General features: G+C 45.5%; 1 protein-coding gene across 21 annotated transcripts in view; it reads right to left on the minus strand.

Annotated features, from left to right (window-relative positions):
• ZC3H7B (zinc finger CCCH-type containing 7B) overlaps positions 1-24,101 on the minus strand; it is a 40,689-nt gene that overhangs the window by 10,431 nt on the left and 6,157 nt on the right. For 5 of the 21 annotated variants that reach the window (XM_015860883.3, XM_015860892.3, XM_085516689.1 and 2 more), the window contains 15 exons: positions 22,850-22,883; positions 22,259-22,456; positions 21,304-21,462; positions 19,287-19,367; positions 17,741-17,800; positions 16,262-16,304; positions 12,424-12,683; positions 11,175-11,523; positions 10,108-10,220; positions 9,202-9,364; positions 8,908-9,069; positions 7,898-8,103; positions 7,076-7,176; positions 6,196-6,377; positions 3,166-3,251 (listed from right to left, as the gene is read on the minus strand). In XM_015860883.3, the coding sequence (XP_015716369.2) occupies positions 3,166-3,251; positions 6,196-6,377; positions 7,076-7,176; positions 7,898-8,103; positions 8,908-9,069; positions 9,202-9,364; positions 10,108-10,220; positions 11,175-11,523; positions 12,424-12,683; positions 16,262-16,304; positions 17,741-17,800; positions 19,287-19,367; positions 21,304-21,462; positions 22,259-22,456; positions 22,850-22,883 (2,197 nt within the window). The remainder of the gene's footprint in view (positions 1-3,165; positions 3,252-6,195; positions 6,378-7,075; positions 7,177-7,897; positions 8,104-8,907; positions 9,070-9,201; positions 9,365-10,107; positions 10,221-11,174; positions 11,524-12,423; positions 12,684-16,261; positions 16,305-17,740; positions 17,801-19,286; positions 19,368-21,303; positions 21,463-22,258; positions 22,457-22,849; positions 22,884-24,101) is intronic. The other 16 variants (XR_014934793.1, XM_085516763.1, XR_014934794.1 and 13 more) reach the window with 11 other exon arrangements.

Genomic DNA, 24,101 nt, shown 5'->3' on the forward strand with positions numbered 1-24,101 from the left:
TGCAAAAGGACTTCTGGAGAGCCACCATCTCTCTCACAAAGCAGCATTGATTCTGGCCTGCCTGCCTGCCTGCAAGGTGGCCTTTCTGGTAGCATCTGCCACGTGACTTGCTCATCTCTTGGCCTTCACCGATGCTGGTGACCACAAAGAACACATTAAAGTGGCCAGCCAGTCATCCCAGTGGGGATTAGGAGTAAAACAAAAATCAAAGCTGCTGCTGTTGCCTCTACATGACTGTATTTGTAAAACACATACCTGGCAGGCTGCTGATAACCAACAGCATGGAAATGAGTATCACATGAGGCTGGAGCAGACCAAGCCAGGCAAAAGTGCCTCCGGCTGTGGCACCAAGCCTTGTTCTAGAGCCAGACAATATAGTGTTAGTTATGCACCATGGCAACCACATAAATAAAAGTCTTTGGCACAACAGCTCTCCACTTGAGGATCTGCTAAATACAAAGACCCAGCAGTACCATGCGTGTCTCCCAGCTACAGGAAGTCCTTTCAGTCATACTAAAATGTTCTCTGGAGGATCTGTGTGCCCTTGGGGGATAACAGAGCAGCCTGGGTTGCTCAGTCACCTGAGCGAGCTGTATTTAGGCACGAGTATCCCTTATGACAGGCAGGGATGATCCTTTCCTCTCCCTGCTGAAGCTGCTAATGCTGGGGCTGGTTTGCGTGGCGGATCTGCAGCTGGCCAGTGGGGTGAAACAAAACAGCCCTCAAGAAACAGAATGAGGGCTTAAACCCCTGAGGTGTGCTGGGAGTTGAGGACGCCCAACTACCAACTGCCTCTCCTGATGAATGACTGCCTCTTCCATCAGCAGCCACAGGGCTTATTCCCATTGCAGCCTATGTATGAGCTCTTGGCAAGTGTTTAGCAAGAAGTATATAATCATCTGCCATTTCTTACTCAGTCTTCTGTGTCATCACGGCTGCCAGGTGCCTGTATGCTGCCTTGCCCCTTCCACAACTGGAACACCCTCAGCTGCTGTGTCAAAACTGCTGCAAAATCCCTGGGAAGAACTTTGCTTCTGCTGACCAGAGGGCACCAGGGCAAGCATGGATCACATTGGATGATGGGAAGATGATGTTTGCTTTTACAGCAGTCCTGGGAAGTTGTCTTTGCCAGGAGGCCAACTTCAAAAGCTGGAAGGTCGCTGGGAAAACTCTGAGTCACATTAGTCTGCTTGAACTGGGGAACATAATAGCAAAAGTAAACCTCTCTCAACAGATACATTATTCCTGCCACCAGGGTCTTCAGCAGCAAGCCTGTGTCTCATCCCAGAGCAGAGTCCTCTGCCTGAATATGTGCTGATGCCCAAGCCATGGTCTGCAACTGCAAACAGAGATGTCTGACTGGCTTGACTTGTCTCCCTGTCCAGTGATAGGCTGCCAAGCCCTGCAGATAACTGTTGGTGCGTATAGTAGTAAGCACATTCTGACTGTACCAACAAGGCTGCTGCTTCACCTCTGAACAAACTGAAATCCTGGAAGGGCTCAGGGTAAATCCAGCTCTGCACCAGGCATGTGTGGGGTGCAACCAGACTTTGTATTAACCATCAGCAGTAACACTGCCAGGACCCAGAAAACATATCTCTCTGCCCATCCCCTGATGGCTGTTGTAACAGGTGCTGGCATTTATTTTTCTCAGCCTCTGCCCCTGCAAGTCCTAGCAGCCAGAAATGAAACCCTTACTCAGCATCTAGAGCTCACATGCTTCAGTGGACATGCTCTGACTGTGCCATGCATACAACTTATTTTTCTAACAGCAATACTTCCAGTGAAAGGTGAACATGATGCTGCAAGGCTTCAAAAATACAGCTTTCCATCGATATTGTTTTACCCCAACATTACACAGAGAATGATGAGACAGAGCTTTCTGGAAAAACACTGGCAGCTCCATTGCAGACAGAACAGAACCAGTCACTAGACTTCATTCTCTATGGGGCAGGGTCTGCTGAGATAAACCCAACAACTGTCACAATCTGCTGCAGATTCATACCTAGTTTCCTCCCCTGTGGAAATGCAGGTATCTGTCTGCCTTCGTGCCAGGCTAGAAAGAGAACATAGGCAGCTCTGTCTGATGGAACCATGTAGAAGCTGTACTCAGTGGTACAAGGAGACTCTTGGTGGGAGTTCCCAAATAGAGGTGAATCACCCTTGCTCTGGCAGCAAGGCACAGGCCAAGCAGTGGTGGGTTTAGGCCTCCACAAGGGGAAGGAAGCTGCCAGGTGGGAATGAAATGGATTCACAACGAATTCTCCAGCATTTTGTAGGGGAGAAGACTGCTCCTGCCCCTCCTGTGAGCTTGCTAGGAGGCACGACATTTCTCATCTCATCACACTTATCTTTTGAAAGTAACTAAGGAAAAGAAAATCACTGTTTTAACAACAGAAAACTGCTTTAGTTCAATCTTGGGGCTAGGAATCAACCTCACTAGGTGGGCTCTGTTCCTGTGCTACAGAACACCTCCTTGGAGGAATGAAAGGATGAGGTGGCACCACCCATAGCCAGTGAGCTGGAATAAAGTGAACGAGGAGGTGCTCTTTGCTTGAAACATGCCTCTCCAGAGAAATCTCTTGGCAGGGCTTCAAGTGCAGCCAAACACACCTTTTCTCATATTCAGAGACTGGTGAAACAAAGCAGAGACAAAGCTCACACTGTCCCCCTGTCAAGGTGCCACCAAGGTCTCTGAGCAGCCTCAGCGGCACCTCAGCCACAAGTTCCACAAACTCCTATGTTATGAGCAGCCCCATGGATCAAGAGTCATTTCTTACAGTCATTTCCAATTGCCATATCATCCCTTGTCCACTAAAGGGCAGCAGGACCTCTTTGATCCCCACTCTGCATGGACAGGAGACCCAGAGTCTCTCAGTTTCAATAGCACGACGTCCCAAGAAACACCATTCTCTTTGTGTTGCTCTCTGTGCTCTGAAGGCTTTTTTTCCACCACTGAACTGAGCAGATAGAATGCTGATAAACAAGCTGCAAAGACCATCACAAGCACTGCAAAACAGAAAGCTCACAGCTGTCCTCCTCCTGTGGCCAGCCTGGTTTCCTGGGACCTGCTAGGCACAAGGCATAACAGTAGGAGGGAAAGAGAGAAAAAGTGCTGGAACAGTTAGGAGCAAAACCAGGCTGCATGCCTGAGATGCACCTTACCATGCTGTTGCTTGGTTTGCTGGCATGTGCCTCCATCTGTTGCCAGTACTTCTTAGATTCCTGAACAATTTCTTCGTGGGTCATTCCTGGGAATGAAGGAGGAGACAGGACTGAGTTACTCCATTTTGGCCAACAGAAGAGAGAGAGAGATAAAGGGAGGACTGGCAGGACTTCCAGCACTGGGGCTTAGGAATCCCCTGTGCGGCTAACAGCTCCCAACAGGCCCACCAGGAATGCCAGCAGGGGATCCAACACCACCACAGAACCTGTTCAAAAATGAAGGTAGGGAAGGATCTCTCTCCAGCATTCTCACTCCAACCAGAAAAATGGGAAGAGTTTGGACTTCTGAGCACATTCAGATTGGGTGTTCTTCTCAGACTGGGTACAAAGAACCCTGATGCTGCCTCCAAGATGTTGATTCTTGACTAGGGATCAAGGCCTTGATCAGCAACACCAAATCAGCAGATCTACTCAAGGCTCTAAAAATGACATTTTGTTACTGTTCTATCGTATTCCGGAGTTTTTTGCCATTAGCATTATCCCACTGTTTGAGACATCTAGAATCTTCAAGCCCCCAGAAGTCTCAACTAATCCCTGTTAGGATTAATTAGCCTGCTACAGACTTCAAGTTGAGTGTTCATCAATCAGTAAGTGAAGAAAAAAGCTGAATTTCAATAGTCCAGCCAAAGTAGAAAGACCAAAACCTACAAAGAAACAGCTGCTTCTCTGTAACCAGTAAGAAAAGAACTGCAAGGTTTAAGGAATCAGAAATGAATCAGCCAACAAGAAGGGCTAGTCAGACTTTATCTAAGGAATTAGCTCCTGGCCAACTCAAGGGGTGAAGTAACAGCCTCTGTCAGCACCAACCAGATTAGATGGGTGCTGCAATGTCTCAGAGAGCCAAATATCAAAAGAAAAGTATGGAAGAATAGGAACTGGCTGGTCAGTGTGAGAACTGGCTCCATTAGAGATAAGCTGTGTTATTTTAGTGCTGTGAAGACCTGAGATACCTGCCAAAACAAACTGAAGAAGTATCTTACAGCTGCCAGTTGACTGCAACAATTGGGATGCTGAGGGTGGCCTTGGTGTAGTGCTCCAGTCCAGGCTTATAAACCTGCTTGCTTTGCTTTTACTAAAAGTTTCTATTATCAAAGTTTGGTGTTGCTGAGACATGCTACATGGACATGATCTCTGATTTGGGAGTCAGTATGTTCCATAACATAAGGGCCAGCAAACTGAAGTTTTCATCTCAGCTTAGGCTGTGTGCAACTTGGGTAAGCCACAGTACACCTGACCTCAGTTTCTCCATCTGTGATTTCAGCTGTCCAAATCCCTGCTAGACAATAATACTGCCATTTGTACAGGGTTTAAGCAGGATTAAAGGACTTTCTCCAGGAAGTTTTGCTGAGGCCTCCAAAATGGCAGCTGCTGCTTAGCTGCTATTCCCAGATCCTGATTTTTAATGACAGAAAAAGATAGCAAGGTATGTCCGTGAATAGCCTCACTGAAGAAGCAGTCCTGCCCACCCACATTTTCAAATCATGGGAACCTTCTCTCTGCAAATGCAATCCATTATCCCCATGAGCAAAGTCACATGTTCTGTAAACGCTCAAATGGCTGTGAAATGCAACAGCCTACTGGTTTCAAATGCAAGCTGCTGTGAATGATGGATGCTCCCTTCTTATTTTTGCAGAGCTCGTGGTGTCTAAATCAAGCTCTCTGCTCCAAGGCAAAGGCCTTCTTAAAGACTGGTGACAACTACCCTTCATCTGCTGCCTTAACAAGGACTGTACTTAAGGGAGGTAATAATCTACCATTCTAGAAAGGAAAACAAAGAAGGAGAACAGGCCCGTATCCAGTGCTTTGCAGAAAAATAAAAAAGATTATGGCTGTCCCACTGTTGGAGAAGATAAGAATAAACATAAGACTTACTGACCAGCTCTACAGCTAAAACTCTTAGATTGCTTTATTTCCTCAGCTTCTCTTTTGAAAGTGACTCCTTCAAGAAAAGGAGGCAAGAGGCAAAAATCAACCTATTTCTTTTATGGGTAGAAGAGGAAGGAAGAAGGAAAGAGGGAGCAAAGAAACACCTAGAAATAACAAATAAATATGGGGTGAGGTAAAGAGCAAGGTGCTTGAATACTAGAGTGCCCAGAGGACTCCATGCAGTATCATGAGCATTTAGTGCAGTAATCATCTTAGAAATTCTACTGTTGTAACTTTTTTATTTCCTATGGCCATGAGTAAGTGAAGCCAACTGGATAAAATACAGATGGCATTTGCCACAGTACACTACTTGTTCTTCACTGTCCTTCGCGAGCCAAGGCTAAAGACTGCATGAGCAACAGTGACAGGGAGCTGAACAGTAAACTGAGTTAGTTGCCTCCAATTACATAAAAGAATGGAAGGAAAATTTAAAACATGTTTCCTTTCTAAGGCATTTCCATTACCAGGCTGGACTCTGCACTAAACAAGACCCTGTGGTGAAAAAAATATTCAGGCATCTTTATGTGTGGACCATCATCAACTCAGTCAACAGGAGAGCAGCATTGTCACAGAGAGAGAGAAGTGAAAACACCAGATGTGGCAGTGTAGTGGTGAATCTGTTCAGAGAAATTAGAGATGCACAGTCTGCCTCTTGCAACTGCTTTGTCACCTGTGCATACTGCTATTCTTACTGCAACAGATGTTTATTCCAACTCCCAACTGCTATTTAGGATCTTCTGCAAGATTTGTGCGTCAAAACACCTTTGAAGATTCAATTCTACCTAACAATCATTTCAACTTATACAGCTGGTCCCAAAGGAAAAGCCTCCTGGTCTGCAGTTTACAGTAGCTCCTGTAAAGGGACAAGGACCAAATAATCTCACAGAACACCTTGGCACAATTTTCTGTGTCACCTGAGGAGAGAGATTAAGCATAGGCACAAGTGAGCAACAACTTCTCAGCACTCCTTCCCCTTTTAACTGGCTCCAGGCACATGCTAGAAGAAACCAAGGCATCACCAGTCCTGCACCAAGCCACACTCACCTGAATACTGCTGCAGAAGCCAGACCTTGAGCTCAATGAAACTATGAGCAAAGTGGCAGCTGTCCTCACGCAGGCAGCCATAGCGCACCTCGTGCCGGCACACATCAAACTGAAAGTGTTCCTGGAACTGCCGGATCTTGGAGTATTTCAGGGATGTGGAACGCACAATGTGGACTAGACACCTACAGCCAGGCCAGAGAAATGTGAGTCATCAGAGCACTAATTCTCCTCCCACTCCTCCTTACATCTGGTTTTCATACATTGGACTGAACAGGCAAAGGACACACATGATCAGCTCTAGGAGATGAGAACTCTAGGAAAACACCTGGGAAACCAAGTTGCTGCCCTCTCTGACTCTCTCAACTCTAGGTAGATATCTGTAACCTCCTAAGCCCATGAGTGATGACTTCAAAGCCAGAAAATGGATCCACTTCAAAAACATGCAGCAAATATACAAACTCCTCTGGCTCAGCAAAGTTTCTAAGCCTCAGGTTGCCAGGAGCCAGAAGGGGTTGTATTACTGTGTACTTGACATGCTTCTTATACTTGTTTTCCTAAACATTCGTTATCAGCCAGTCAGAGGCAGGATCCTAAGCTAGAGGACCTTTGGTTTGACCTTTATGTAAAGGCCAAACTCAAAGGCAAAATAAGTCAATGGAAAACTCAGGTTGACTTCAAAAGGGCTTTGCTCGTGCCTCAAATCTCCTAGCATCAGCAGCAAACATGGAGGGAGAAGCATATAGCATTACTGACCATACTTTAAGCTGGCCTACAATTGGAACCCACTGGGAGTAAAGAAAGAAAGAGATGAGGGGGTTGGCGTTAAACTGGTTGGACGTGTGAGAGATTGCTCCCATCAGTGCAACAAACATTCACTCACTTGTTGTCATGGAAACTGTGTTTGGCAGAGAGGTTGGAGCAGACAGATGGCGTGTCCTTGGTCCCTTTGCTGATAATCCGGGGTTTGCTGTCAAAGCAAATCTGAGAAGAGAAGAATTAGCACACTAGGAAAACCTTATAGAGAAGTAAACCAGAGCCATTCCACTTGGAAGGGGAAGAAGAACCAGAGCCAGCCTATTCTAATGTCCTAACTTTGAACAAGCCTGGTGAAAACCTCGTGGTAGGGCATTAGAATAAAGTAAGCAAACTTTTGGAAAAGCTTCAGGACAACATTTTTGGCTTATTTTCCACAGTATTTTCCACTGTGGTTGGAAACATTTTGGTCACAGCCACATATTCTTTTCCAGTTGGACAACAGAGCAAGAACAAGGAGGAAACGATGAGGAAAAACAGAAGGGGGGAAAAAACACACAACAGTTACAGCTAAGAACGTGTTTTTTCACATATTACACTGCCAACCCAGGGAACTCACGTCAAAAAGAGCTAATCTCTAACTGACCAAGGCAGCCGCTCAATACAGACACTGCTGCTGCATCGTAGGATTCTGATTTTTAAAACAGATTGATCCAAATTACACTTCAAAACAACACCTCAAGACAGAGGAAGAGGAAAGTGGTCCCATGTGGCTGTGTACACCTCAGGGAGCTGTATGGGTGAGGAAAACAACCTCACCCTCCTCTTACATGGCTGCACCCATTGCTCACTTCTGGGTACAGAGTACTGTCTGGGACATATCAATGCTCCAGATCTACACTGAGGAGAAGCTGAAGGGGCCCACCCTCCCCCCCCCCCAGCTCTGTACCTCACAGAGGAAAGTGAAGATGCCTTGATGTTCCTTCAGGAGCTTGGCAATGGTGAGGTTGCTCTGCTTGATCCCACCTAGTGGGTCAAAGAGGAGGTCACGGTTGAGAGTCCCCTTCCTCTCCTCCGTCCACACGTCGATCTCTTCCTGGTGGTACGCGAAGGTGCAGTTATCCCCGTACTTACAGTCCTGCTTGTTAAGCATATCTACAAAGCAACAAACAGCACACACCACCACACAGGGAGGGCGGCCCAGTCAGAAACTAAGCTCTCTTTTGTCTCCTCCCACTGCCCACACCTCACAAGGAGCTGAAAGCAAGAAAACACAGAGTTAAGGAAAAGAAAAGACATCTCCCTCCAAGTTTGCTTACACCAAGGCATTTAGAACAGTTAATGTAAACTTCTAAGTGGTGACACTCCCAAGATGTACAGTCTGTTGTGGAAACTGGAGATCTGCTTTAATGCTACACTTGATCAAGACCAGGCTGAAATTTATCCAACCCCTTTTAAAGCCAATACAGATGAAGTTCTCCTAGCAGCCTAGCACTAAGGAGCTCCACTATCTTGGATCTCTCTCCCCAACTCATTGGGTGCTTTCCAATGACACTGCCACAGGGACCAGTCCAGTCACATTAAATGTGACCCAAGGGATGGGTTGGAGCAAAGAAACTTTTCCCTAGGCCAAACCATCGACCTGCCATATGGCTGCTAGGTAGATTCTCAGGAAAGCCTGCAATAAAAGGGCAGCTCCAAGCCCTTGGCTGTGCACAGCACCACACTATGCCTTTGCAACTCTCTTCCTGCTCCTCCACTTTCTACACTGCCCATTCTCCACAGCATGAGAGTTCACCTTCTTTGACTGTACTGGGCCTTACAGTCTGTGGGCTACTGACAAAACAGGAAGACCCCAGGGACAGCAGGCAAGACCAACAGGAAGTCTTCTTCCAGACCCCTCACCCACACCTTACAACCCCTTCCCAGCCAGCAACATCTCTATCCCCCCCAGATCACCTTTGCACAGGTAATATGATCCCACAAAGTTGGTTTTGGTTGGGCGAGGACGGATCCTCTTCCAAGTCTTGTCTTCTGAGTTCTTCAGCCTGCCCAGCAGGATGTCTCGCTTGCATTTGTGCTCCAAGCCTTCTCGATAGGTGTAATCACCAGCCTTGGGCCCTGCAGCAGAGAACAACTTCATCAACCTCTCCCCATCAGCCAGGAGAAAGGCAAAGCTTTATTATGGCCAATAAATAAATTATTATTTATTTATTATCACCAATGCTTTGGGTGACAGAGGAAACACATCACCTGTTTTAGGGTAGCAGATGTGACAGGCTTGTTTGAAGACATGGGTGGATGCTAGAGGGTTCTTCACCAGCAAGGCTGTGTTGGATATTACTGGTTCTGGCTGGGGCAGCAGGTGCTCGGTGACTTTGGGCACAGCTGGGTGACTCACTCCACCAAGGCTGACCTGTACAAAAACACACATACTCCTCTTCTAAGCTCTGCAGCCATATGGCTAAGAAAGCTCTGTAACCTCACACCTGACTTCAGTCTCTCAGAAAACTTCTTCCTCGTCAAAACATTCAACTCTGAAATGACATTTCCTGAAAAGCTGCATGTAACTTCATCAAAACTAACAAAGCGCAATATGATCACCTCAAGGACAGTTCTCTTTCTTGGTAAGGGGCACCAATTTTCTATCATGGACAGAACAGAATGTTCACTCACTCATTCTCATTCCATCCATTACAACCAACTCTCAAATCAACCCCACCACTATCCAGAAAAAAAAAAAAAAAAAAAAAAAGGAACAACTCATCAGTGAGTCTTTGGGGATTGATCTGAGGACAAAGACTTTGTGCTACAGCTGTGTAACAGGCATAGCAGATGAATAGGAATCTAAGAACAGCCTGCATTCCAGAAGAACTACACTCGTCTTAAGAAAACCTGGTTTACTCTGATCCACTCTTAAGAGGCTGCCAGATACATCAGCACACTGGCCTCCTTGATCCCCTGTTGATCCTACAACCTAAGTCACACTATGTTTACTTTGGCAACATGCAGAATTGGGGATAAAAATGAAGGCAAAACAAATGTCTTCCTCCTGACTGTGGGAAAATCATTACCTGCCTTGTCACAAGGTGGGAGGAAATGCTCATTGGGGCAGGCGAAGAAGAGGGGCCAAATTACCTACTTCACCCAAGTCACTACTACCTTGGCTCCAGAGCACCTTGGGACATCAGCATGCGGGAGCGGCTCACTCACCACGGGGGACGGTTTTTGGCTGCCAGGTGGATGTCGCAGTTCCTGAGGGCTGGTTTCTTCTGGGCCAAAGAAGGGAGAAAACAGAAACATTTCACTTCTAGAGGTAGTTCTGCTCACAGAAAGACAAACATATGCCAGCAAAATCACTTTGCTTTATTTATTTCATAACATTTTATACCCAAATCCCCCATATAAGTCTTGGAAAAACTCTAGGGAAGGCCTTCTTGTCCCAAAACCATACTGAATTCAACTCTGTGCCACTGAGCTCTGACATTTCTAAAGTGGCAGCACTGAGGCAGTCCAATCCTTAGGTAAATCCGTGTGTTGAAGTGCTGACTGGCCAATCTCTGCTCTTCAGGACATATTTTTGCTAACCAAACCATACTGCAATACAGCAGACAACCTAGCCAAGAAGAAGCCTGTCATCCCTTATGGGACAGGTGGAAACTTGCTTTTTGCCCACTGATCTCGACAATTTGGCTCCTTGTGACATGAAGTCCAGTACTCAAGGCAATTAGATGCTTACTGTTCTGAATCCAGAGATGGGAAGGACCCACCATGACCTTTACCATTTTGTCCAGTGCAAAAAGGTCCTATCTCATTTAAAACAGTCACCAGGGTTTTGTTGGTTTGGTCCCAAATGTCCAACAGTCATCAGGGAAGGTGGAGGAAACACTTTATAGTCAACTAAATTGTGCCAAGGGAGGTATCCTGGATACCACGACACAATTAGACCTCCCTCCTCTTCATTAAACATCCTGTGTTCCTTTCTCCTCTGAGATTTCACAGCATGCACATACTAGTTATCTGGGTTTACACACCTACAGCCGTCCTTATGACTCCTAGACATACCCAGCTGTTCTGCTCAAAACAATCCCCTGCCCTCTTCAACATCTGTATTCCTGTTCTGCAGCGCTGGCAAAGACAGCTAAAGGACAGACCTCAGCACTGAAGGAAACAGTCATGACATGAACAGGTAAAGAAGCACAGAACTCTGTCAGGCCCACACCTACCGATGGCAAAGGAGTCCAAGGCATCCAGTGACCCCCTGCTCGTCCCAAAGGAATCCAGGGCATCGAGACGTGAGTCTGTGTAGGGGAGCAGGTCCAGGGAATCCAGCGAATCTAAGGTGGAGCCACCACTTCCTCCAGGCGGGGGCTCAAAGTTATCCAAGACAGAGGAGGAGGAGAGCTGTTTGGTGGGGTCCATCACCAGGCCAAAGGAGGCAGGCGGCAGCGGGGTGGAGACAGGGATGCTGGCTGTCACAACTGGGGGCAGCAGCGGAGTTCCCCCTGGAAACACGGGGATCAGCTGGGGCATCTCTGTTGGCAGGCTGGTGGGAATGGTGCCCTGGACCAAAGACTTTGGAGATTGGGAAGGGAGAGGATAAGCAGCGTATTAGAAATAAGAAGAAGGGAGTGACTGAACACAGAGAGAGCCAGCAGACTCCCACTCAAGCATGTGCAGCATTATCTGAAGCAGAAGGACACCCAGCGGCTCCATTCGCCTGCAGACCTCCCACAGATCTGCCCACCTGTCTGCACCGCACACAGTCTAGGCTGAGGTCCCTGAGGAGGTCCTGGGGCACCAGAGCTCATCACCCCACCAGGCAGAGCCCTGCACTGGGCACCTGCACCAGTTCAGGTCGAGACACAGCACAGCTGAGTACACACAGCACCAAGGCTGGGGTAGCAACCATTACTATTGGCACCTCTCAGCAAAGCTTTTTGCCTCAAGTTCCTTCCTGCCTGAATGTGGTTATATTGCTTCCAGATCAAAGCTGACTCACATAACATCTGCACTACTGGTAACTAAAATCCAACATAAGCATCAATAGAGACTGTTTCTACAACATGGAGACCTGTGCAAAAAGCTCAGGCTGAATGCAGCCTGCACAAAACAAACTAGGGTATGTCCACTGTGTAAAATACATTACAACTACTTCAACTCACTCATTTCTACCCTCAGGCCTGCTTCTAATCCATGCACACCAGAGGCCAGGGAGAAGGTGACTGCTGGAGGCCACCTTGGTTAGCTCTGAGGGTCAGCTTCATGAAGCTGCACACAGCAAAGCAGGCTTAGAGATGGGCTCTTTAGATACTCACAAGCCAGTTGCAGAAATAAGCAAAAGAATGAATGAGTTTTGCTAGAGGAAGAGCTAGGAGGAAGGAGTGACAGAAACAGAGGCAGTACACATATCTGTAGGTTCTAAGGATCTACTTGTATCAAGCAGCAAGGGAATTATACAATGTCCACTCTTACTAAAGGGTACGGTGAGCCCTCAGCGAGGGAGTCCAGGAGGGAATCCAGTTCTTCCCCAATTATGTCCCCATCTGTGAAGTCCTCCACACTGTCAGGCACTGGCAGAGACACGGACTCTGGAGATGGGAGCAGGCTGGCAGCAGGGAGCGAGCTAGGCAGGCCCTTTGCATCTGAATCTGAGTGCAAAGGGGACAGCCCCTCACTCACGGGGATGGAAGTGGCCACAGGAGCTGGCAGGCACTGCAGGTCCATAGAGCAGTCTGTGATAGAGAAGAAACAGAGACAGTCAGTCACCCAGGAGGGTGCAAGCAGAGCACAGCTTGGCAAAACCAATACATCAAATCACAAACACCAAGTACGTTCTGTTTTTAGAGAGGAAGGGCTCTGGTCTGCTCTTAATCTTTGATATTTATTCTCAGTCTCCAATGGCTCACTGATTGCTGAAACATGCCCTAAAGGCCAGTGCACAGACAGACTGTCAGGATGTGTCAAGCAGTAACCAGAACACCACAAAGCCACTGGCTGACCAGCTGCTGTGTCCAGGACAGAAGGCCAAGGGCACATAATCCGATTCCTATAGAACCCACCACCTGGTGTTTTCTTTAATGCTCCTCACTAAGGCACTTGGCAGAGGCCACTGCCTTCTCTGCTCCTTAGAGCTCTGACACCCCAGCTGAAGGCTTGCTTATTCACACACACTCTCTAAACCCTCAGGCATCCTAGATGGCAAAAGACAAAACCACAGGGTCCTGCCAGGATGAGCCAGACATCAGAAGCTCACATCAGGTTGTTTTAAAATTGGTCCTTTAAAGTCCCATCAGACTCACTCAGATGTCTTTGCCCAAGAAAATTCCCTGCTCTCCTTTGCTTCCTGATGTCTGCAGGTAGGAGGATGCACCCCATGCTCCCCCAACACCTCAGCACCAAACAACCCCTCAGAAACTTGTGTGAATAAGGGTTGGAGCAGGAGAGAGGCAGGGATTTTTCCTAAGGTTTCCTTACTGCTCTGGTACACTACTGAAAAAGCAATGTGTTTCCATCATGCAAAATAAACCTCTGTTAAGTGAAGTTAAGGTTATAAGCACATATTCTTTACAAAAGAGCATTATATTCTCCAGATTAAAAAAATATATAAATAAAATTAAAGGTTAAAAATACAAGTTAGAAATTAAGGAAATGAAGTATTACATTTGCAGCTCTCAAACCAAGCACCCAAACTACCTTAATTCTGCCCCTGTGAAGATGTCCTGGAATAAAAGAAATTAAATCAGAAAAAGATGCTGCCACCTCCATCCATACAGCAGTGGCTGCACTGTACCTATGGTAGTTTAAGCTATAAGCAGGGGAAAGTTTGGAGGGAGTGACAACAGCTTTCATTAGAAGGACTGATAAGAAAGGAAAGAAACCTGACAAGTTTCTGAGATGCAAATTGATCCAACAAGAGATATTGCACCTTGTCTGCACAAGCTCTGTGTAGGCAGCCTTTGCAAGACCGCTGCTGCCCCTTTCTAAAAGGCACCAAGTGAGCCATGATACCATCCCCTACACTGCATTCTCAGCGTCTGAGGATTATGGCAATACCCTTCTTAGAGCAAGATCAGTAATTCCTACAAAACCTCAAATCCTGAATAAAACCACAGCAGAGCTGATACAGGCTCATGGGCCCCCTTACCTCCAAGCCATGAGGACAGCAGCTGAGGCTGCTGTACAAAGCACTAGAGGCCAAGCACTGACAAAGGAATGGTGTGGGGAAACAGTAAGATACTGATCCCTCTCCATAAAACTCATTCATGCGATTAAAGGAGAGCACATGTACTTGATGGGCTCCAACACACTTTTTCAGCATTGCAGCAGGACTCAGTCACCACAGGCAGTGGAGTGGTTCAAAGGAAGGCTGTAAATGCCCTTGGTAACACAGGAAAAGCTGTTCCTCAGATCAGGCCCGGCTCCAACCCCGCGCTTCCTTTGCAAAGGATTCTCTCAGCTCAGTTCCTTTGGTGCGGACCCTGCAGCCACACTCGGGAGCCAGCCATTCAGCTTCCCTTTGGTGCTGGCCTCATCGCTGGTAGTGCAGCCAGATTTCCCACAGCACAAAGGGACAGCTTGTCCCTTCCAATTTTTCAGATGTTTTAATCTGGAGTACTGTCAAGATCCCTGTGAAGGCCTACAAGAAGTTCAGGACATGCCAGAGGGGCCAGGGACACGTGCAGGGGGGAGCAAAAGGATTCACAATGATACAGCCTCAAGGGATTTACAAGTTCAGACCTTCTCCAAGGAATGAGTGAGGCCCTCTGGTTCTCTGTCAGACTGGGAAGCAGAGAGAAATGCCCTCATAGGCCCTAACAGGCCCCAAACTCTGAAAAACTTAATGTATGACTAAAGGCAGAGAAAGGTAAGGGATGTCTCACAGATTGGTATAGGTTAATGGGAAGAAGAGCAAGGAACCAAGAGATCCCATTACCTTCAAGCAGAAAAAATGTCAGTTCCTCTCTCCCTGACTACTGAACTATTAGTCAGACTCCCTGACTATTAAAAAAAAAAAAATATATATATATATATATATATATATATATATATGTACATCAGTTGACTTCAAGGAGGAAGGGCTGTCAGGAGTTTGCATCTAAAAAACAAAGAACAACAACAAACACCCCAAAATGACATCAACAAAACCCCCTAATAGCCTTGTGGGTTTCACTCAAGGCACCTGGCACCCACAGCTCTCCTAATGGCATGCCAGTCTCAGGGCAGCAGTCATCTCAGTGGATTTGAAAAGATCTAGCAGAAAATGTTCTCTCTGCCTGAGCTGCAGCAAAGCTGGCATGCTGCTCCTGCACCAAGCCCCAATGAGACAAAGAGCCTCCTGGATGCAGCCACTTCTTCGCTGTGCAGTAAGAGCCCAGCTCATCTCAGCACAGCAAATAACTGAACAACTCTCCTTGTTTTGAGGAACTGGGTCTCATGCCTGCACGCAGCATTCTGTCACTGAACCAGAATTCAACAGGGAACCAACATGTTTTCCAAAATAGACACCAGAGCACCCAGATTATGAAATTAGTGCCTTTCTATAAAAAGAGCGGTAGCTATCTGCAGTGTTAAGCCTGCACACTTAGCACTGCAGCTACCTTTCAAAGGAACAGAGGCTGACGTGCTCAGATGCAAGATTAAAATGCTCCATCACACAACAAAGGTCAGTCAGCCCACCTACAGGGGAAGAGTTAAGGTCACTTTGTTCTTGGCATGAGAAAAGCAACCCTGTGGCCCTCACTACGCTCCTTCTCTGTGCCTAAGGCAGCACAAGGCTCTCCTTGGGTCCTTCCCAACCCCGTTATTTTGAGCTCCATCTCAGCATCCTGGAGGACCACACACGCTCAGAGCACAGACAGTTGCCTACAACCTTAACTTCACTTTATCTAGACTGTTTTGTCTGGGAGTAACAGAAGAATCTCAGAAGCTGTGCCAAGCTCAACGTTAAGAAAGCAGAACTGGAGGAAGTTATGTACATCAGCATACCCTTCTAATTTCTGGAGATGTCCTTTGCTGCGCCTGACAAGAAGCTTTTCTGTAGGAGGTACTAATAGGCAAATAACTGCTCAGCCTCCTTTTCCCCTCCAGACAGTGCCTCAGTAATTGACTGCAAGTATGGAAGATATGAGGGGAAACTAGTTAAGGTAACAGTCCCATATGCTCCTGCTTCCCATCATCTTTTCTTCCTCCAGGTATCAAAGTCAGGAGCACACAGAGAGACACAAACACAGACCACAAACCTCTCAGGCCTGCCAGCCTGGTCAGGTACCACACTGATAGCACAAAAATCAGAGAAGAGAAATGTCTTTACCTGTTTCAATGTCATCGATCGACCCCAAACCATTGGAAGTGGTCTGCAGAAGGCAAAGGAAAGAACAGAGGAATTATCACCAGAAATTAATCTTTGAAAAAGATATTCTCAATTCACAGAGGAGACCTTTTACTACTCCTAAATACATCAGGTTCTTTCTTTTCCTTTATTGCCTCCTTCAGTGCAATAACAGTAAAACCACAGATCTTAAGGCTCCATTCATCCAAAGCCTGTGCACTTTCACCTCCAGCAGTGGACAAGCCTTGTTGTTGCAAAGGAATACCAACTCTGCATAATTCCCAAGCATGTGAGCAAATCTGTATGTAGAATTGGGTTTTTTCCTGTGTGGGTGAGAAAGAATACTGTGTCCCAAGCCCCAGGACAAACCAGTCAGTCAGCCCTGTGCAGTGAGATCTGATTAGCCTGGTCTGACACAATGTTCCTTTTCTTAGTTCACGCACTTCGCAATCTAATAACCACAAACTTTAACAGCATACTTAAAACAGGAAAAGGTTTCCACCAAGACAACTGCTAATATGGAGCTCCAGGCAAGGAATAAAATAAGCCCATATTTTACAGAAACATAAACAGATGCAAGCATGCGTGCTTTCAGTTTAAATTTACCGAGGCACAAGTAAAGCACTGCTTTCTAGATATTGCATCTACTGCAATAGTTTTAAAACCTGAAAGCTGAATAAGTATTTACTTAAAATACAAAAGAAGACAACCATTCACAATAAGTAAGAAAAATAACCATTGCCACTGATCTGTTGACAGTAAAAATGCTTTCACTAGAAATATTTTCAAAGAAATAAATTTCCTTCACAATATTCTTTAAGAGGTTGTCCTGGTGTTGGCTGGGACGGTGTTAGTTTCCTTCTTAATAGCTTGCTATAGTGTTGTGTTTTAGATTTAGGATGAGAACAATGCTGATAAAACACCGATGTTTCAATGGTTGCCAAGCAGTGCTTGCACTAATGAAAGACTTTTCAGCTTCCTGTACCAGTAAGAAGCAGCTGGCATGGACAGAACCAGGATAGGATGCAAACTGGCCAAGGGGGATATCTCATACCATGTGGTATCATGCTGACCAGTGAAACTGGGAGGAAGTGACATGAGGAACTGCAGCTGCTTTGGGATGGGTTGAGCATCACTTGGTGAGTAATTCCATCATGCATAACTTGCTTTTTATATTCTTTTATCATTATTATTATTATTTTCCCTTCCTTTTCTGTTATATTGTCTGTCTCAGTCCATGAGTTTTACCCTTTTTCCAGTTCTCCCTCTGATCCAATTGGTAGAAGGAGTGAGCGAAGAGCTGTGGGTGCTTAGCTGCCAGTGGGGTTAAACCACCACAAAGAGAAATACACTATTAAGTACATTTAAATTAAGACAGCCACCAATGTGTACGTAAATAAAGCTCAGAAGCATTCCAGCAGCAATCCATCAACATTAATAACTAGAGGATGTCAACTGTACCTGATTTGACAAATTGATGGACGTGCCATTATTGAGTAGAGAGAACGTTTCCAATTCCTGCTGCAAGAAGAGAGATGTCTTAGAACAGAGACAGCCCACAAACACTTGTAAATGAAGTAACGCTCAGGTATGATACAGTTTTTCTTTCAGGCACAGTCTAGAAATAAAAGCCAGCCCAAAAGCACAACTGTGTGACACAAAGTTTTATGAACGCTGGCAGGGCCACATATTTACTATGGACACTTCAGTGCAGAACATCTACCATACAATGCACAATCAGGAAGATAACACAATTCCTAAAAGAACAAATTTCTTTGCCTTTTCATTAAAACATTACTGCTTTGGGAAGGCATTACAGCACTGGAATGAAAGTTGTAAGTCAATACAAAAGATAGCAAGGTGTTATCAAAAGACCAATCCCTACACATCAAGCAACAATAAGCATTTTGTCTTTTTTAGTCTTTGTTTTTCCAACATATCAGAGTGGTTTAAGTCCGTCAGAATTCAGCAGTGTGACTACAGCACAAATGTGGCTGGGTCAGTGAACACAATGAGCAGCTTCAAAAAGTATTTTCCAAGTAAAACTCCCTTTTCTTTGAGACAGAATCACTTCAGAGTGCTGAGAGTTGCTACAGCATCGAGGAGTTTGGAGTGGATCAATCACAAGAGTTTTGTCATTGAGTGAAACATGACATCAGAGCCACACTTATCCTAAAAGTTCTCTGTAGATTGGATGCCCTGGAACCACGTCACCAAACACTGTAAAGGTTCCCTGGAAGAGTCCAACACACCACTCTGAAGGGGGCTGAGGATGCTGGGCAGAGCTGGCTCAGGGAAGCACACTGACAGTCATCCCACGAACATTCAGTGAACACAAGTTAGTGCTGCTTACCCCTGAAAATGCACCCCATGATTTCACACGACCAAAATAGATTTATCCAAGAGGGCCAGCAGCAGCCTAACGCCCTCTAGCTCCATCCCAGAGTATACATTTCTATACCTACACAGTACACTGTACTACAGCACTTTCTTTTAAAGCCAGGTAACAGATCCAGCCACTGGGGACCATTAACAGGACCAACAGCTTAATTTTTGCTGCCTTCTTTCCTAGCATCTGACCAGATGCATATCTGCCATGTTCCTGTTATAGGAAAAGAACAATGATGCAAAACCTCCTTTGGTATCAGGCCACCTGTCCCTCTCTTCACTCCTACTAAGTTAGAGCCTTCTCCTGCAGCCCAAGTCTGACTTTGCTGGAGACACAGGGAACATCCTGGACAATGACTCACCTTTGCCTTTGTCCATTTCTGACCCCAGGGCAGCAGGGGGATCAGAAGTAGACAAAGGCAAAGGTGAGTCAGAGGGCCAGGGTAAGGAGGGGAGCCAGTGGCCCGCTGGGGGGACTGCAGGTATACCTGTTATACAGGTATAACACATACCTGTGTTTATATACCTACCACTTTTACAGAAGTAAATCTGAAAGAACCAAAGGATAGTCTCTAGGAAAGAAAGAAAAGAAAGAAATGAAAAAAGAAAAGTGTCATACCTGAGGCCTTTTATATGCTTTTCGAACCCTTAGTCCCAGCTTCTGGGCAAGCTCCTGTCCCAGCTGCGTGACACTCTCATCCTGGGGACAAAAGCATTGGAAGGACACTTTCAGCTTTGTGTCTTTGTGGCAGACAAAACAAACAGGAATGCAGCTGTCTGCATGGCTGTGCCAAAAAGCCTCACTTGTAGATAACAGCAGAGCAACCCGAGCAGAGGCCATGCAGACCAGAATGTTCCTGTCATTCCTGCTGAGTTACTGAGGTTTTCCATCCTCTCCAGTTTTGCCTGGACTAACCTGCCACAAACCTCTTCACTTATTTATCATCAGCAACTCCTTCCTTGTGCTTTCCTTCCTTTCCCCACTGGGAAAAGTACTCGCATACTTTAACAGTTTCTTCAAAGAAAAACAACACGCCTGCCCAATCTATTGCAATATCCCTCCCTAATGCTACAATATCTCCCTCATCTATAACCCTGAAGCTTGCTCTTTTCTCTCTACCTACCACGTAACTCTGATCTTTCCAATTTCCTTCTCTCTGCAGGTTCTTTTTTTTTTTCCCCCTTTCAGCCCTCACTAGCCTGTGAGTCTTCTACCCTACTGTATGCAGGCCTGAGGTTTGGGAGTGGGAGTTTACTCATTTATCATTCTGAGTATTTTTCTTTACCCCCCCACCTTTTCCTCAGCCAAATACCACCCCTCAGGTGCTTAATGCCTCCCACCTAAACAAGGAGATGCTCAATAAGGGCATGCAAAATGCTCTTCCAACATCCTAAAAAACCTCCCCTCGTGCCATCCTAAAAACAGACCACAGAGAAGCACCTGCCTCACCATGCTGGGAATCTCTGCAAACTATTAGCACTGAATATCTACACATGGTTAAGCTAACTCTGCTAGACATTGAGACGACTGAGAGGCATTTCTTCACCACTGTAAGTTTTAATATATGATCTGTTTCTCAGATGTTACAAGCAACACAAGTTGGAGCACCTCATTGCTCCAGAGGCCCAGCAACTGGTGTAGTTGAAACAGAACTGAGACGATGGATAGCTTGATTTGCCTTTGATGCAGAGAAGGCTTATGATTTCTGTTAATCAGATAATAAGGCAATGGCATACTTTAATCTACAAGACTGAATTGTTCAGAGCCAGGAGTGCAGATGTCTTAGTAATGAATGTGTAAGGTTGAGCTATCCTGACCCAGAAAAGTTAGATTAAATGTCTGTAGACCACCATGACCTTTAATATTTCAGCCACATATTAAAGAGGCAGAACTACATTGTGAGATACAGCCGCACACACGAACAGATGAATTAAGCTGTTTTGTTTATAAAAGGATTTAAGAAACAGGTCTTTAAAACTCCCCTAACATAATACCTTCAGTGTGTTTTGGTCACCTTGTTCTGTCAAGTCAAGGAAACTGAATACAAAAGAGGCAACTAACCGCTAACATGGCTTTGCTTTACAAGATTGCTGCTGTAATTCTAATAACTAACATAACTAATCAATCATCAAGGACCTCTCCACATATCCCTCAGAAATAAAAACAGTTTATCAGCTTGCTTTACCAATTATTAACTAAAACATCAGACATTTTTATCTAGAACAGGAAAAACATGTATGTTTTCTCACAGGGCTCCAGTTTGCATTTGTGCCATGCTCACAGTCACCTTCATTAGGCATATAATAAGGGCTAATTAAAACACTTTTGTGGCCTTAGTTCACCTTCCGTTAGGGCAACTTTTTGCTTTGTGTGAAAAGGCGAGCTAACCTTCTGCCATTAACCAGTGTCTCTGACTGGGACTGTCTGCAGATGGTGACTTGGACTGAAGAAACACAAGTGTTCAAAGACCCTCTATGGGTTGAGAGAGAGAGAAGATTCCTGGACGTAAACATGTCACCAAGTATAGCCGACTTTCCTCTTCTGCTATCCTCAGGCCTCATGCTAAATGTTAAGTGATGGAACAGCAAGGTGCTGAGCCCCAGAAATCAAGATAAGCTGAATGTCAAAAACTTACATGGGGGAGGGACAGCAGACATCGGCTATTGCACTCATATGCTTCTTTGTGTCTTCCAAGTTCATTTAAAGAGCGAGCTTTGCGGAAGAGAGCTCGGATGTTCTCCTTGTCAAGACCTAAAGCCTTTTCACTGTCTTCCAGAGCCTTCTCGTACAACCCCTGCATGGAAGAAACCACCAAGAGTCAGCACAGCAGACAAGCCCTTCTCTGTGAGAATTCAGCAGAAATATAAAAGCATAGAAAAGACAGTTGGAAATGCATACATTGCATTTTGTTAATTCTGGCAAAATACAGAACACCTTAAAGTTAATGAACAGCACAATTTGGGTTACTTGGACAACCTCATATTGCTTCCTCTTCTACTGCGGACATGTTACATTTGACAGTCTTTAATTATGTGATTGCCTGTTAACTTTTTTCATAGGACTCAGTCTCATTATGAACAGGATGGACCTGCTTTGGGTTGTGCTATAAAGGAAGGCTGTTGAATTCCTGAAGAAAATGGAAAAGCACAACTTTTAAGAGCCCAATTATTTCAGAATCATTTTCCATATGCGTTCTGAATGCTCTGCCATGATCTAAAGCCTTCCAGTCTCACAGACATGAAGAGGTAGGCAAACTTCCAGATCAATATTCAGAGTCAGTATAAGAAGGCACTGGCTCTTTACAACTGAATTTCCAGAGTGCATTAACTCCTCAACAACATGGACCTGAACTGCCTTCTTAGTACCTTAGGCGTGGCCAACACAAGCAGAAATCCACTGTTTTACATCATTCCTCTGGCTCTGCAAGACACAGTGTGACAGTGAGGAGGTATCAAAGTTCCCTGTCTGTCACCATCTCCATCAGTGCTGGGGGCTGAATCCCCCTCCTGACACATTTTCCAACTTCATGACACCCAAAGCAATCCAGCTGTCCTCCCTGACTCCTGGGGATGCCTTGGGAAGGCACTCACCATGGCAAAGTAGCAGGCAGCTCGGTTGACATGCAGCTTGCACAGGAGTTCCTTTGGGATGGTCACCTCATCAGAGGCTGCATAATCTGCCACATTCAGCCCTTCTACATACTGTACCAGCGACAGCTTGAAATCCTTCTCTCGAAACAAATCATTGCCCTCTGCAAACAAGTTTCTCACCAGCTTCTGCAAGACGGCCTGGACAGCAGGGACAGAGCAAACAGACTAAAATGGATGCACAGAGACAGAAGCACTTTCCCAGTTTCCCATTCCTTCCTATGTTTCAGCAACCTGTCTGCCCACCATGAATCCCGTACATCCCCACTCTCCTACAAAGCATGAGTCTTATGATGGAGAATAATCCAGTCGGATCTCCTCCCTTCTTGATCCCTTAAGTGTCTTCTCCCTCCACTGAAAGTTTTCCTTGCCAGAATTCTTACAGCTTTACATTTTAGACAAACCATGACAGACCATCCCTACGCTCTACTCCTGCTCTCTACTTCTTGTTTGTAAACTAATGGCTGTGCAACAGAACAAATCTTGTTAACCTAAGGGTTCCCAACTTCAGAGACAAAAACACCTTGTAATTACCTCATAATCTTCTTGGCTTAGGGGTAATGTAGACCTGAAAGAAAAAAAAACAAGAAGAGAAAGTGTTCATGATTCAGGCATCCACACAGAAACTTGGTTTCTCCATCAGACAGAAGCATCTCTTTTGGTCCTGTTTTGATTATCTCAGTGATTTACCGAATACTTTACCACTTACAAGACAGCTGGGGTGAAGAAAACACAATTACAGAACGTTATGTTCAGTGATGGACACAGTGATGTCAAGAGATGGTCAGGTCCCACAGGTATCTGAGACAAGAGGAATCTTATTCTCAGCTATTTTCTGTGCATATGTGATATTTTGTCATGTGCCTTCAGACAGCCACCCATAGAAAAACATTGCTGAGAAAATCTCATGAGAGGCTGTCATGGAAAATGGGAGCATAACTAGGCCTGATGAGAAGCAACAGATTGGTCATTTCAAGACCTCCTCAACTCCTCTGTGCAGTCACAGAAAAGACAGTGATAACGCAATCACTTTTCTCCCCATTACCTCAGCCTCATGCCTTTAGGACTACACCACAAACACAATGAAAGGAGAAAACAATGGAGGCGCAAGAAGCCATTCAATTCTTGGCTGCCTTGGCCAAGACTGCCAGGCTGTGCCCTAGAACTGGCAGTGCTTGTGTGGGCCACACCTGCCTCACAACAGCCCCAAGACACAGGTAAAAACGCTCTGTTCCTCAAAGCAGAGCACCTGTTTGGTCCACACATATTATTTTTCCTTGAAACAACATATAGTTTTCAAGAAATCCTTAGCTACCTTCATGCCCCTCCTCACCTTTGAAATACAGCACCATATACATGGCCTTACTGGTCAGAGAATAAACTTTCAAATTTCATCAGTACCAATCCTTAAAATTACCTACATAAAATGTAATAGTTTTGTAAGAAACATTCACACTGCTTATAAAATTGGAGTACCCCAAAACAAGCCAACAAATAACACTCTCCCTGGTTCAGAGGTCAAGACACATTCCAGAAACACAAACAACATCCTGTATTTCCAAATTATTTCATTTATGGGAACCTTATGTGTTTTTATAAATGTTACTGAAATAAACTTCACAACTGTCTGTCTGAGACTGGTTACCAGCCACACATAATTTCAAACTGGGGTAAAAATATGATGGCCATGCCAAGGGATGGCAGTATATAACTTTCTCTACTGTGGATGCACAGATTTCACAGTAACTGCAGGATTCAAAGCACACCTTAAGAAAAAATAAGAAAA

Source organism: Coturnix japonica, chromosome 1 (genome assembly GCF_054131305.1).
Source record: "Coturnix japonica strain WE chromosome 1, WE-NBRP24, whole genome shotgun sequence".
Classification (NCBI taxonomy): domain Eukaryota; kingdom Metazoa; phylum Chordata; class Aves; order Galliformes; family Phasianidae; genus Coturnix; species Coturnix japonica.